The following is a 15125-nucleotide window of genomic DNA, read 5'->3' as shown; positions in this document are numbered from 1 at the left end:
TTACTAATCAACTCCCACCCCTATCGACCCTCTCTCCCTCAATAACAACAGGGAATTCAAATTTCCTCCCCACCCACTTTCAACGATACCCCATATACACACATACATACATGTGTGTATGTGTATGTGTATGTATGTGTGTGTGTGTGTGTGTGTGTGTGTGTGTGCTTGTCCACATACACACACGCTTACACGCATAACCTACGTATCTTAGCGATAAACAAATGCGCTCACATCATCCAATAAACATGCATCATATTATATATCAAATTTGTTTATTTTTCCATACATAATATACATTTATTTATTTGTTTACTCACTTATTTACTAATATTTCTATCTTCCATCTATTTATTTACTTATTTATTTGTTATTTACTTGCATATATTTTTATATTATCTCGTTTGAAGTAATAAAAAATTATTGTAAAATTCAAAAGTACAAAAAACGAATTTTTCTCATTTCCATCGTAATATCTTTCTCTTTTTTTCTCTTATTATCAATCAAAAGGAAATTGTTTTAATGATAAAAAAGAATTGTTGATAGTTTATTGAGGAATATTTACAATTTAATTTATTCATATACAAAATATTAATGTTTCCATGTCTAATACTTTTTTTCCTCTTGTTTTTGTCAATCTGTCACCGTTTTTTTTCCGTTTTCTTTTAATCTTTTTATTCTTTTCTCTTATCAAATTTCATATTTCTTATTCTCTTTGTTTCTTATCCCTTTCCCCTGGTCCTTCCCCTCTTATTTCCAATCCTCCCGAGAAATACCAAAAAATTGCAAACAAATCAGTTAAAATGATATGCCACAATTTCAGAACAATATGGTCATTTAAGTTTGCAGTGTCAATGAGATAAAAAAAAGAAAACAAAATATTTTTCATTCCTTTTTTACTACGATATTATTAATAATAATGAATGAAATGAAAGAAATTGGGCATCGACGTATCAAAGCGAAGGTTTATGTAAATTTGAGTTACTTTTTATTAGAGAAATGTTCAAAAAAGGAAAAACAAACAAACGATGAAAAAAGTATAAGCAACAGTAAACAAATAACAACAATAGCAATTCAAACATCAAAAATAATAATATAAAAAAAGAAAATAAACATGCAACAACAGCTAACAACACAAACAATAACAACAATGACAACAGCAATGAAAATATTAGAAAATTTTTAATAAATTATGTGAAGAACTTTCGAAGAGAATGTTATATGCAATAAATGAAAAATGACAATCAAACTTGAACTATGAATAAATTAATTGATACTTTTATTTTCTGATTAACTTCTGATATCATTTAGTAGGTAGTATAATATGTTTTTATACTTTCGTTTCTTAATTAATCAAATAACCAAATTTATTTCAGTAAGTTAATTGATTCCAGATATTCAGTCCCTTTTGATGACTGTACAACTGTACATTCTCGATATTAGTTGAATGGTTACATTTTGAAATTAGGTCATCGTTTTCACGCTCATCGACATTTCATCCTGTCATATCATATGATATCTATCGATATCACAGATAATCATATGAAACATTGATAGATGAATTTAAAATATTGAAATTATTCTGTGAACTCGAAACATCTTTAAGTTATAATTACTTTTTGCTGAAGTTACTACTTTCTAAGTTGCATTAATTTGCCCAAATTTCGGCAGAAAAGACATTCATTACCAATTATGATCATTGAATTGAAATAATAAAACTAAAGATACTTGTTATTTAAAATATTTATCTTGAAAATTTTAACAAAATTATGATTACTGCGAATAACAAATGATTATCATTGATGATGAATAAAATTATTTGTTTTAAAAATACGAAATTGTAATTCAATGATTCATTTTGTTTCATCAAAATATATTTATGAAATATAAAATAATTAATCTAATCTATATTACTCGTTGAGTTCCACATATTCTGTCTGATCTTTCAAATTGATCTATGTCGATTTCATGATCTCATCTACTCGTCAATTGATCTGATTCCTCGGTTTGATTTACATCGTTCTTTAAATCTTTTCAATGAAAAAAAGCAAACGAAAAATGACACAGTGATTTATCCATTTTTATTCATCAAAGCATTTCAAACTTATGAAGGCATTTGAATTTTTCTCCAAAAAAGTGATTGCAATGTTTCAGTTAAAAATTCATTGAGAAAGAATGGATAAATTAGTTTGTTTGAAATTCATACTTATTTCTTTTAATTAGTTTTTGTTTACTTTTAGATGTCGAATGTATTAATTTATTTATTTCTTCTTCCTCTTCCTGCATATTTTTACTAATTCATTGGATTGATTTTAAATTTTACAGTTTAAAAATGCTTTGCTGAACCTTTTTGCATTTCATTGTAAATTTTTTCAATTTCAAATCAGAATACTATTATTTTTCGGTTTATTAAATTCAATTTTAGCAATGAGAAAACTTTCCGACAATCATTTCTTACTAACATTTGATATGCTCGTGATAAGATGAATGCATAGAATGAGTATTTAAGTTTTCAAATTCTTTCCCAAAATTTTAATAATTTGGTTTTTACTATAATCAATGTTGTATGATTTACAAATAATGGTTTATTGGTGTTAGATAATGCTTACTTAGAAACATTCTTTGAGATTTGAAATTTTCAAAATGGAAGAAAATATTGTTTTTAGGGTTTGGAAAGAAAAGTTGATGAAATATAATTATGTAATACCAAAAAATAAAATGGATAACTACTGGAATTGAATAATTAATTTCAAATGGAACTTTTCAAGGACTGAATAAAAATGAGCAATTACCGCAGAAAAAGCAATAAAAAAAATTTCGAAAATATTAAATTTCTGTTTTTAAAATTCCTTCTAACTTACTAAAAATTTGACGAAAAAAAGGTTAAATATAGCTTCAACTATCAAAATTTCAAGTTTTTTCCAAAAGTTTAAATTGATAATAAGCAAAATCTATTTAAAAAAAGTTTTCTTTTTTTAAGTTATAGATTGACACTATCAATTTATCATTCTCGAGATGTAAATAATAAAATGTAAAAATTTTTTTAAATTGAAATAAGAAAAAAATTTCTCTCCAATTTTTTTTTATAAGTACAAAATAAGAGTAGTATAATGCAAAGGCCTTTTTAATGCTTTCATTTCGAAAGTTAACGAAAGAATTGGAAGAAAGAAAAAGAAAGTGGAAAAGGATAAAAGCGAAAAGAGAGAAGCCAGAGAAAAGAAGAAGAGATGAGAGAGAGTAAAATAAAAATTTTCTTATTTTTTTAAAAATTTTTTTTATATTTGGAATCTAATACGGTAATTTTAGAGAAAGAATAATTGAACTTTTTTTTATTTCTTTTCTTCTTTTTCCATCATTTCCTCATTTACTTATTATTTCTCTTTTTCCCTCTTTTTTATTAAAAAAAGAAACTAAAAATACTTTTATGTATGTGATAAAATAGAAATAAGAATAGAAAGAGGAAAAAATAGAGGAAATAATTACAACTATTTTTATATTTTCTAGAATATTAAATTTTCTCCTTTCTCTTTATCTTTCTCTCTCTTCTTTGTTTTCTTATCTCTTAATTCCTTCTTTTTTTTTTTTTATTTTTTATTTTGTCATTCCTTTTTTCTTCTTTAATCATTCTTTAAATTTAGTCAAAGCCATGACAACCTGATCGTTTATCTCATTGGCTATAGCTTATTTATTCTTAATTTGCAAGCAGTTGGCTGAGTTTTGTCAACAAACGAATATGTAAACAAAACAAAACAAAACAAAAACAATATTGCAAATGTATTTAAGAAAAAGAGGAAAATGCATTGAATTGAATTTCATTGATATTCGTTGTTGATGAAACTTGCTCAACTCTTGTTGTAAATTCTTTTATTCACATATATATATTTCTTCATTTTTCCATTAATCACATTTATTGATTAAATATCACTTTGATATCATTTATTTGACTGATATCACTTTCATTACATTTACATAATTGCTATCATCTTAATTATATTTGCTCAATTTTAATTTGTTTATATTTCCTAATTGATATCTGGTTAATATTATTTCGATCGTATTTATCTGATTAATAATGATACATTTTTAACTGATTAGTTACTCTTGTTATCAATATTATCATCATTTTACAAAGTATTGTTTTCATCCAAATAATTCATTCCATTTACATACTTACCTAAACCACTTTAACCTTGCTACTTTATTCTCTTATTTTCCGGCTGATAAGATTATTTATTAACACTAACTATATGATTAAGTAAATGTCATATTATATTGCTCACTGATTACTTATTACCTTGACAGCAGAAATATTTACCTAATCAAGGCACAATTTCCGGTATGTTTCTTCTTTTTAACTTATATAAATTATTCCACAGTTTTTTTTTTTTTTTTTAAATTTAAATTCTACTAATTAACATTTGTTTCATTCTTCGTTGCATTTTTATGTTCAATTTCATATCTTCAGGGAATTTTCTCCATACTAAAAATTATATATCAATTGAGAAATGGAACTTTAAGAAATAGGATGAAAAGAAATTTCAGCAAATTTCAAATTATTCATTTCTTTTCTTTTTTTTTTTCACTCATTAATTATTTATTCCTATGCATTTCCATATAAACAAATGCATTTGAACATTTTCAAATAAATAAATAATTATTTGAGAATAATTTCACATGAAAATTCATTTAAAGTTTTTCTCCTCTATAATATTTTTGAAATAATATTTTAGCTTTTTTTTTGTCCAATGATTCTTTCAAGAGTTAATTAATCATATGACTCAATGATTCATTGAGTCATATGATTACATTTCAAAATTATTAAAACTTGTTTTTGAATATATTTGACAGATGACACTACATCACAATTAAATCTATAGCAACAATCACTTTTTACTATAAAATATTAAAAGTTATTGAAGTGAAAAAAAAAAAAAAAAAATCTTTCTAATTCTTTTTTCCGCTTGCGAAACTAAAAGAGAATATTTGGAAAAGAAAAGAAAAGAAAACAATGAGAAAGGGAAAAAAGTTAGAGTCATTTAACAATTCTTTACTCAAATATTTCTGAATAAATTCATGCGTTTTTAATTCCGATGAATTTAACAGTTAATTTTCGAAAAATTTTAAATTCCAGTTTTTATGAAACTTAAAATGAATATTTTTCGAGGAAGCAAATTTTTACACACCCATTCAGATACTACTAAAGGCTAGAAATGTGAGTATAATAGTTGCAGTTTCATCCTGTAAAAGTTATTTCAAACTTCGCATCCTCTTCTTTTTTAGTTAAAGAATATAATTAAAGCAACTTTGTTAAAGTTCAAAGTCAAAGAATAGCTTCTGGACACTTTGTCAACAAAAACCCACCGCTCTTTGGTTTTTTTCTCTTTATTTTAGATGGACCACATCCATTCATGACACAAATTTCAGTTTTAATTTCAATACAAACATCAATTTCCTGAATGCACAACCTCTACAATTAGTTAATAATATCAGAAAATCTTTAATAACTAAGTTATATATAATCGATTTGCAGAAAATTTTTTCTGGACGGTTAAATCACAGTACAGTAAATGATTTGTTTTTCGAAATGTTTATTTCAAATACAAGAGCATATATGAATTAGAAGAATGATGAATGATATGGATGGATTAATTTTTTGTTTTCTTCTTCAAAGAAGAAATAATCACAAAAAGTATGAAAGTATTTGCAGTTTTCAAATCGCAAAAATTACAATTATTAGAATTATTACATATGTTATATACTGCTGCTTAACTGCATAACACAAGATAATGAAATTGCAAAAAGGCATCAAATAAAATAAAAGTACAAAATATTTTATAATGAAGTAAAAGACTTTTTTTTCGACAATTCTTGGCAGTTATTTTTTAAGAGCTTTATGACAGAGATTGACTTAACGAGTGATATCACATGTTGTAATGCAAAATCATGCTTATTCTTTCTTACTTCAAGAAGTTTGCTTCTTAAACACAAAAATTACAATGATGAAATTTTCTTTTAAAAAGCCAGCATATACCGAGTGGTACAATTTAAAGAATCAAAAAACTATTTTTCCAAAAAGTACCATTGGTATATATCTAAAAAATGTCTATGCTTTACGGCAAGCATTTAAACTCGAAACATCTTAACATCCTTGTTTCACCTTTTGCCTACTAATCTTTTTATCCTTATTTCGAGCTTTCGGTGGTGCTACACCAGTTCCCGATTCCTGGCGTCCATATTGATATTTATACGAATCCGATCGGAGACATTCCATTAAAGCAAGTGGACCTGCAAAGATTACACACCAGTATTGAGAATAATCTTAATGAACAAACTTTTATAACTAAATTTTCATATGCCAGTTATTATTTTTTCCTGCTTTACTTTCCTATTCTATTATTATTTTCTGTTCTACTTGCAGTTTATCAGAAGATTTTATTTTCAGAGTACTAATAGAGTAAGTTATTCAGTTTAATGCTACTATACATATCATTCTTATCTTATAATAAAGTGGAGTTAATTTCACGAAATATACACACCTTTTGCTAATGGTTCTGCTAATGATTGTACCCAAGGATTATTCTCAAGTCGTAGAACTCGTTTCGGACCGACAAGATCCAATCCAGCAATTTCCGGTGGTAAAACGGTCAAACGATTCCCCTTGAAGAGAAAAATACACTGTAGAATTTTACTACTTTTTATACAATATCTAATTTCAATTAGATAGTGAAAATTCGATAAATGAATATGAGTAAGATAAAAACTCGGAATTTTTTATCGATCGTTTTCTTACATAATAATAACCATATCAAAATATCGATTTAGTAATATAAATGAATGTTGGTACCTGAATATGAAGTTCTTTTAAACGATAAAGTTTACCAATTTCTTTCGGTAATGCAAGTAAATCATTTTCACGCAATACCAAAACTTGTAAACTTGAAAGATTTTCAATATCAGCGGGTAAATATTCAAAATCATTGTCACCCAAATACAGGGCACGTAACGTTGCTAGAAATAAAAGAATACTACAGTGGAAAAAATAAAATTAAAAAAAAAAAAAAACCAAGAAAAGCAGATCAATTTGCAATCAGCATTCCATTCAAAGCTAAGTTCAGTTATTCAATGTATGATCGGTTCTATTTTTGCCATTAAAAAATCAGTTCTACGCTATAATAAACAATCCATAATTTAAGCAAATAAGTAAATCGACTATAATGCCTACCATTAAAAATAGTTGATACTAACCAAGGGAAAAACGAGTCAAATTTGTTAACCAGCGAAACTATCACAAGAACTTAACAATAAAAGTATGGGTATGAAATATGATTAAGAAAGAGAAATATCTTTGAAGAGAGGTATGCTTGCTCCAGTTTTATAGTTATAATTCAGGTGGTTGAGTCGATGAAATGATATCGAAGTGACTTTACTGATAGGTTAGAAAATTAAGAAATCTTATTTGAATGAAAAATCTGAAGTTTAACAATTAAAATAAAGAAATGAAATTTTAAAACTATTGGTAAACCACTGGTATAACTATGAGGCACTGAAATTATAAATAAAATAAGCACAGAAATGAACTAACGCATAAAAAAGAAATTCCCCGGTAAACTGCGCTCATTCAAATTATTATAAGTTAAGTCCAATATTTCCAATGCCTGGAATGACCCGAAACCTCTTGGCAATATATTCAGTCGGTTCATTCTAAAATTTTACTCTAAACAAATTTATCAATCATCTAATCAGAAAAGAAATTAAACTAAATGGTCGAACGAAGACATTAGTATAGCTCTTCTTTTGGAGGCCTGTAATTGTAATATTTATGTAGAGTTTTTAATATTAGTCTGAACATCCTGAACATCATGTTAATGATCCAATAATTTCAATTAATTAAAATGAGGTAAAATAAAACAAAACCCTAAGTTGAGGATTCGCAATTTATTCAACGATGATATTGATGTCGGCAAGTCTTCGATCTGATTGTTCCACAAATTCAAACTCTAAAAAAATATATCAGTGGTATACAATGATATATATTAAGCTATTCTTTGCCAGTAATTTGACAATAAAGTTATATTTTTTGACAAAACTAAAATTTCTGAAAATTCAACAGTATACCTCTAAATTGACTAAATCCGCAATATTTGATGGGACGGATGAAATTTTGTTGTGACTCAAAATCAACCTTCTTAACGCCAAATTGTTGACTGAAACAAAAAAAAATTATACAAAACATCCATCATTATATTGAAATATACGAAATTCTTCACAAAATCTATTCAATGATTAAATAGAGAACAGCTTAACAGTAAACTTAGCCAACGAAATTTTAGAAGACTATGACATATTGCATAACAAGTCATGGAATGAAGTAAATACTTCAATTTAATGAAATGCAGAGCTCTAATATTTTAATTAAAAGTAACCAAAACATGAGCAATTTTTTTAGAATGCGTCGGATTCAATCAATTCATACATTAAATATTAATATCAGTATTGCTATCAAATAGATCAACTGAAGAATTTAAATGCTTTATCATATAATTGTGATTCTCAAGATAAACAAAAAGATATCGAGAATGTATTACGTTATAATAATTAGTTATACAATATGGTATTAATGGGTGAGGAAGTAATAAAGTAACAATAAATGAACTACGCATAAAAATGAAACGACAAAAATTTTGACAAGAGAAAAAATAAACTAACATATGTGAGAAATTTCCTGGAATGAGTGTATTCCACGATCGATGTGTTCTATTTCAGCACTTGCCTCATCTCGATTTCGATCTGCCTTACTTATCGGCATTTTGCTGTATTTGAAATTCAGAAAAATACGCAAAAATTATGTGATAAAACTAAACATTTTCATCAGTCAATAAACCAACATGGATAAAATGAATCACAATAATTAAAACAATAACTTATTAACTGATATATTTAGATATATATTATCATAAAAAGATAAAATTTGATAATTTTCAATAATCTCATAAAGCTTTCCCGATGAAAATTGTTAATGCTTTCTTATCATGGAATACAACTTCTTGAATTTAAATGAATAATAAACAAATAATTGAATAATAAACATATTACACTCGAATTCAACAAATAAAATGTACGTGTTAAAAATCAATAACTCATATATTTGAGCATTGGAATAAAAGTCTTACATTTAGTGTTTTCTGCGTTTGCAATAGTATTCTCTATTATTAAATTGAAAATATATGAAATAATTTAAAATCAGAATAGAATTGAAATTGTAATGTATAAATATAATAAGGACTAATCAGCATTATCACAACAACGAAACAACAATAAGAAGTGGAGAAGCTAACATATCTAAACTATGTTAGCCAGAAGCAACTGTTGAAGAGAGGAGAGAGAGAGAGAGAGAGAGAGAGAGAGAGAGAGAGATTACGAGATTCATATTACAACAGGAACCATCGATAGCAAACAGATATCTGAGGTAGTAAATGTTTTCACAACTTTTGAAATTAGTACTTTTTGCTACTACGTGAAAAAATATATCAAAAATGACAAATTGTAAAGAAAGTGAAAAAAAAAAAAAAAAAAAAAAAACAACAACAACAAATGAAAGAAAAAGTAAACAGTAAGTATGCCTTATTCCTACTTGTTACTTGTTGCTCATATTTTATTTGTAATTAAATTTTTACTTGCATGCTTGCATGTTAATAATAATATTAAGTTGTTGTTTCACTTTCAATTATAATTGGATTTGAAATGAAGTAAGATTGTTACATTCATAATGGTAAAATTTACTTTAGCTTATACTTCTCTTAAACTAATTTTTATTTAATTGGCTCATACTTCTTATAAGCTATTTTTTTTAATTGGCTCATACTTCTTTTAAACTAATTTCTATTTAATTAGCTCATATTCCTCTTAAACTAATTTTTAACCTGACATTAAGCATTACTAAACAATTACTGATCTATAATTCACACTTACTTACTTAAATACTACTTTCGATCTCTGTCATTTAACTCCAACTTACTATCAATTTACTTTCAACTGTCTTATTTTAATGCTAAAAGAAAACAAATTCTCTCATAGACTCCAAGTAAACAACTCCAATTTACTACCACCGGAAAACGAAGAAGAGTTAGAAAATTTTATAGCAAATGTGACAGTCGTTTGTTTTACACGTGTAAGTGACAGGTTGCTGACGTGGTTCCATTAGTGAACACGTTTTAATGTGACTTATAATAGTGTATATTTCACGTTATAAGTAACTTTACAAAATTTAATCTAACCATTATAATGTGTTTCGCATAGTCGAACTTTATGAAGCTATCCCAGCCGTAAGTGACATATATTTCAGTGAGAACATATTAAGTCAAGAACATCGTTTACAAGCGCGATTTTGCTTAGGATTTGATGTGAATTATTTCATGTCAATAAAAACTAAAATGATAATTTTTTATATTACGCATTTGCTTATGACGTATTTATTTGTTTGTGTAAATAGAGGCTAAATATTTCTTTTTATTTCTTTGGTTTAGTGAGAATGTCAGTTTATGATCCTACAAGTTCGACAGACGTAGATCATCGGCGGAAATGGGATCGGGAGGAATATGAACGAAAAGCGCAAGAACGGCTATTGGCAGAAAAAGACGAAGAAACAAAAGGGAAGCGTAAGTTGCCACGATTCCCGGACGAGCCGAAAGTGAAACGGGAATTGTTGAAAGCTCGAGAGTACAAGGTTAAGACTTTGGCATATTTAACTTTCAGTTTGACCTTTTCAAATCCAGAAATTTAGTAGTAAGGATTATTTTGTTATCTGGCTTATGTACAATCATTTATTCTACTTGATTTTTTGCATTCGCCAACTTTTTATACTGCAAGTTTTTTATTTAAACAGTGTTTAAGGTTGATTTGGAATCGAAAGTGGGTCGTACAGTGGTTATCAATAAAACAACACCATCAGCTGAAACTGGTGGATACTACTGTGATGTTTGTGATTGTGTTGTTAAAGATTCTATCAATTTTCTGGATCATATTAACGGGAAGAATCATCAACGTAACATGGGTATGAGTATGAAGATAAAACGAAGTACATTGGATGAAGTACGACAGCGATTTGCTTTCAAAAAAGCTCAAAGTAAGAATGCCTTATAGAACTGATATGCTCATTTATTTTATGAAAACTTTGTAAAAGATTAAATTTTGTTGGAAAAAAAAAGAGCTGTTGAGATTAGAGACTGAAGAATTGCTAAATTTCTTTTTTTTTTTTCTTAATTTCAGAAGAAATGCAAAAAAAGGAAGATGATATGCATAGCAGACTGGATGATTTAAAAGAGGAAGAGGTACGTGAGTTTAATTCAGATTTGTTCGAAAATGTTATTTTCTCTGGTTTATACAAGAAATGCCTGCAGAGCATATGAGGAAGTGAACATTTAATATTTCATAAGTTTGCGAGCTTCTTTACTACAGTTGCTCTTTAAGGCCCGTATGGCTGATTATAAGAAATCTAAGCGCTTGGGACAGAAAAAGCGGAAATATCCTGAAGTACAAATTGATGAAGAGATTGCTGCAGCTATGGGGTTTGGTGGATTTGGTACCACCAAAAAGTAATAAAATCGCAGTTTTTCGGTTTTTTTTTTCCTTGTAAGTATAAATAAATTGAGCTCTCTTTCTTATTTCGGTATTGTATTAATGTATTTGATGTTCAAATAAAAGTGAAGAACTTTGAAGTGATAGGATGAAAGAACTGAATTACTATTATTTCGAGAGATGTCATTTACATGCTTGCAAAATCGTTAAAGATTCAAAATACCTTATACGGAGGAATGTTGCTTTCCGAGATCATACTTTTAAATTTTTCCAAAATTTATAAATTATTTGTAGAAATGAGTATGCATATTTATTGTCATTAAAGTCTCTCTAAATCATTTGGACTTTTATCGTGCTGTTTTTTTTCGATAAAATGAATAAACTGGTTGAAATCACATCATTATTTTTATGACTTATGTATAGCTGTACCTTCAGCTTCAATAAACAAAAAATATTTTGCGTTTTGTGTTTCTAAAGACATTTCTGAAGTGGTACAATTGGCTTGCCTGATGCCTTCTTGCGGTCGGAAATTTATTTCTAGTTTGGGACCAAGCTAGTGGCACATTGCAGTTTTTATGGGATTTAATAATACAAAATGCAGTATATGTCAACGTTGTTAGGCTTTGAAGCATTTTAAAATATCGTAATAACGGTGATTTGTAATGTATTTTAGGACGGGTGGGTTATTTTATGAATGTTGATAGAAGTCGGTGTGTCGACTATGCGATCAGTGGTATTTCTTGCTATTCTGGGAATGACCTACAGTCAGAAAGGAATATATCTGGATGAAAAAGTCAAAAATTTGCAGGTTCGTTGGCAAATATTTTTTCCACTGAGGGAAATAGAAGAATAGTGTATTCAGAAAGCTGAAGAGTTGCTGGTTCTTTCGTTTGCAGGACTGGATGTACAGAAGACCGCTTATTAATTTAAATGCGGACCGATGGAAGACATACGTACGAAGTGCGCCACGTAATTACTCTATGGTTGTGATGTTTACGGCGCTTTCTCCAAATGTTAATTGTGCAATATGCAAGTGAGCTTTTCAGCATTTGACGAGTAAGAGATTCTAACACTCTATTTAATATTTTAGAAGAATGTTTTGGAATATTTCCGGATGTTTTTATTCGGTGTTGCTAGAGTTTCAAACAAATTTCCGAAATTACATGCCAAGTAAACTTTGTACCATTCTAGATCCGCATATGATGAATTTTATATACTGGCTAATTCGTATCGTTACGCATATCCTGAACTGAAAGCTCTTTATTTCGCAATTATTGATTATAATGAATCTCCGGAAATCTTCCAGCAAATGAATCTTAATGTTGCTCCAGTACTTTTACATTTTCCGTCAAAGGGTACCAAAAAAAGAACTGATCAAATGGATTTTGAACGGCAAGGTTTTGACGCTGACAGTATGGCAAAATTTGTCTTTGAACGAACAGATATACAAGTTTGTTTTTCAAATTGCATTCGTATAGATATTTTTTACTATTTTTTGTTGGTTACGACGAATCACGAAACAGATTTCTCCTTCGTTCTACTCAATATCCTTTTTTCTATTTCTGAAAAAATAATTAGAAAAGTCTTCCTAAATATTATAACCTCTAATTGAAATTTTTGACGAATATTTTGGTAAAAGAAGGAAAATTGCGATGTTGTTCAGGTTTCATAGCTCATGACCTTTTTAGATTCTTCGTTCTTCGGCTAAAAAAAACTTTTTAGATTCGTATTCTTCGTCCACCGAACTACGCAGCACCAGCGGTTATTTTATTATTAGCAATGCTTGTGTTAGGATTATTATATATGCGCAGAAATAATCTCGACTTCTTATACAATCGTACAAGTTGGGCGTTAATTTGTCTCTGCATTGTATTTGCGTTCATGAGCGGACAGATGTGGAATCATATTCATGGACCTCCATTTGTTATGACTAATTCGCACACTCGTGAAACAAGTTTCATCCATGGTTCCACTCAGTATCAGGTATGCTCCCCGTATATTTCTGGATTTAAATTATTCTGGAAAGGTAATTAAAGAGGTTATTTCCAGTGCTATAATCTTTGCTAAAATTTCCGCTAATACTTAAGGACAAGGATAAGAAGAGGAGAAGAGTAGAAGATTATCTTACATTAGCATTATGAATATTTCTCACTCATAAGAAAGAAATATTAAGTGAACAAAAAGAGAAATGAAAATTGAAATATTAAGATGAAGTTAATAAGTTAATATTTATAAGAAAACATTTATATAGGATTCTTATGTCCATTTCACATGTTTTGTACTTTTATTAAATCATTATAAAATACAGCTGGTGGCAGAAACGTATTTGGTTGCGATATTATATGCTGCGATAGCGGCGGGTTTCATTCTGATGAATGATGCAGCAGACGGCAAAGGTGATTCTGGACGACGGCGGAGTGAGTTTTGATTTAATTAAAATATTTGAAGATTTGAGGCATTCATGTGTGCCTTAAATTAATCCTTATTAAAGTAATTTTTGAAATTTTCAGTTATGGTATTTGTTGGTCTTGGATTAGTGGTAATATTCTTTAGCTTACTGCTTTCCATATTTCGAAGTAAATATCAGGGATATCCGTATAGCTTCTTGTTTCATTAATAAAAGAGGTTTTGTATATCGATAATTTATTTTTTGAACTCATGATAAAATTACCCGGTAGTCGTTATATAAATTGGAAAGTGTTATTGCTACTTCACCGGTCTCACTGGTTTACTATAGTTGTATGGGACAAGTCAGTCTTGACATCTGTTCATTTGTTGCATATGTTTAAATCTGTTGCTAAATTTTCCTATTTCATTTATGTTTTCTTTGCATGTTCTTATCAAGTAAATACCATTTGTTATACTCTTACGTATAGACGTATGAACTGTAGTTGCATAGTATAGGACTAACTTGGTTTTGTTATCTCTTTATTTGTTTCACAGATTTAAATGTTCCTAAATTCCCATTACATTCATGTTGTTTTCTTTACAGAGCTTATATTAAGATAGTTTGGATATCTAGATATTAGCTATATTTTTGAATAGTAACTGCGTCATAACGTATTCTTTCCACATGAATGTTTGGAGCTAATCTTGGATCGAAACCATATAGATTACAGCCATTATTCTTAATAATTTTATCTTCACACTGGTAAAAATCCTATGGAGAAGCATAATTTATCGATTCTGGCTATGGTTCATTCCTTGACTATGTCCTGTCAAATTTCGGATTCCGAGTAACCTTTTCTATCATTCAGAATACGTGAAATTCTCACCACTGCACCGTGATTCGGAAATTTACAGTGTTCCGATGCAAATCTGTGCCATGAGAATTCATCCCTTATTTAATTTTTAAGATCTCTTCGAATTGTATTGAATAATTCAAATTTTAATTAAGGAACTTTAATAAGATATATGAATTCTAATATAAAGAACTTTAGTAAGAAGATTCATAAGCGCATAATATGCAAAATATCGCATCCAGTAACACATATGACGTAAACTTTTGTTAGTCCAAAAAATAAAACAATAGCAGAAATTTATATGTAAGG

At 28.3% G+C, this 15125-nt stretch overlaps 3 protein-coding genes and 1 further gene across 4 annotated transcripts; 3 read left to right on the top strand and 1 right to left on the bottom strand.

Annotated features, from left to right (window-relative positions):
• The first annotated feature begins 133 nt into the window (after window positions 1-133).
• Window positions 134-201, top strand: Bm15522. The gene has a single exon (XR_006227915.1). The product of XR_006227915.1 is annotated as a pre-microRNA Bm15522 (primary transcript).
• A 5938-nt stretch (window positions 202-6139) lies between these two features.
• Window positions 6140-8806, bottom strand: Bma-rsu-1 (ras suppressor protein 1, putative; the record flags this gene model as incomplete). Its single annotated transcript, XM_001897458.2, has 7 exons — window positions 6140-6285; window positions 6537-6657; window positions 6845-7008; window positions 7583-7701; window positions 7915-7997; window positions 8116-8204; window positions 8707-8806. 7 exons carry the CDS (start codon window positions 8804-8806, stop codon window positions 6140-6142), a joined length of 822 nt encoding a protein of 273 aa, XP_001897493.1.
• Window positions 8807-10528: 1722 nt separating this feature from the next.
• Window positions 10529-11595, top strand: Bma-snu-23 (putative zinc finger protein ZK686.4 in chromosome III, putative; the record flags this gene model as incomplete). The annotated part of the gene is made up of 4 exons (XM_001894176.2): window positions 10529-10723; window positions 10891-11122; window positions 11266-11327; window positions 11467-11595. 4 exons carry the CDS (start codon window positions 10529-10531, stop codon window positions 11593-11595), a joined length of 618 nt encoding a protein of 205 aa, XP_001894211.1.
• Window positions 11596-12268: 673 nt separating this feature from the next.
• On the top strand, window positions 12269-14191 carry Bm7534 (putative 37.7 kDa protein ZK686.3 in chromosome III, putative; the record flags this gene model as incomplete). The annotated part of the gene is made up of 6 exons (XM_001894177.2): window positions 12269-12382; window positions 12471-12607; window positions 12766-13024; window positions 13297-13557; window positions 13883-13991; window positions 14085-14191. The coding sequence occupies 6 exons, from the start codon at window positions 12269-12271 to the stop codon at window positions 14189-14191; spliced, it is 987 nt and encodes a 328-aa protein (XP_001894212.2).
• Between the last annotated feature and the right edge of the window lie 934 nt (window positions 14192-15125).

The sequence above is a fragment of the Brugia malayi genome (genome assembly GCF_000002995.4).
Source record: "Brugia malayi strain FR3 genome assembly, contig: Bm_v4_Chr1_scaffold_001, whole genome shotgun sequence".
Classification (NCBI taxonomy): domain Eukaryota; kingdom Metazoa; phylum Nematoda; class Chromadorea; order Rhabditida; family Onchocercidae; genus Brugia; species Brugia malayi.
Note: the sequence above shows the minus strand (reverse complement) of the source record. Positions and strands in the feature narration are given on the sequence as shown.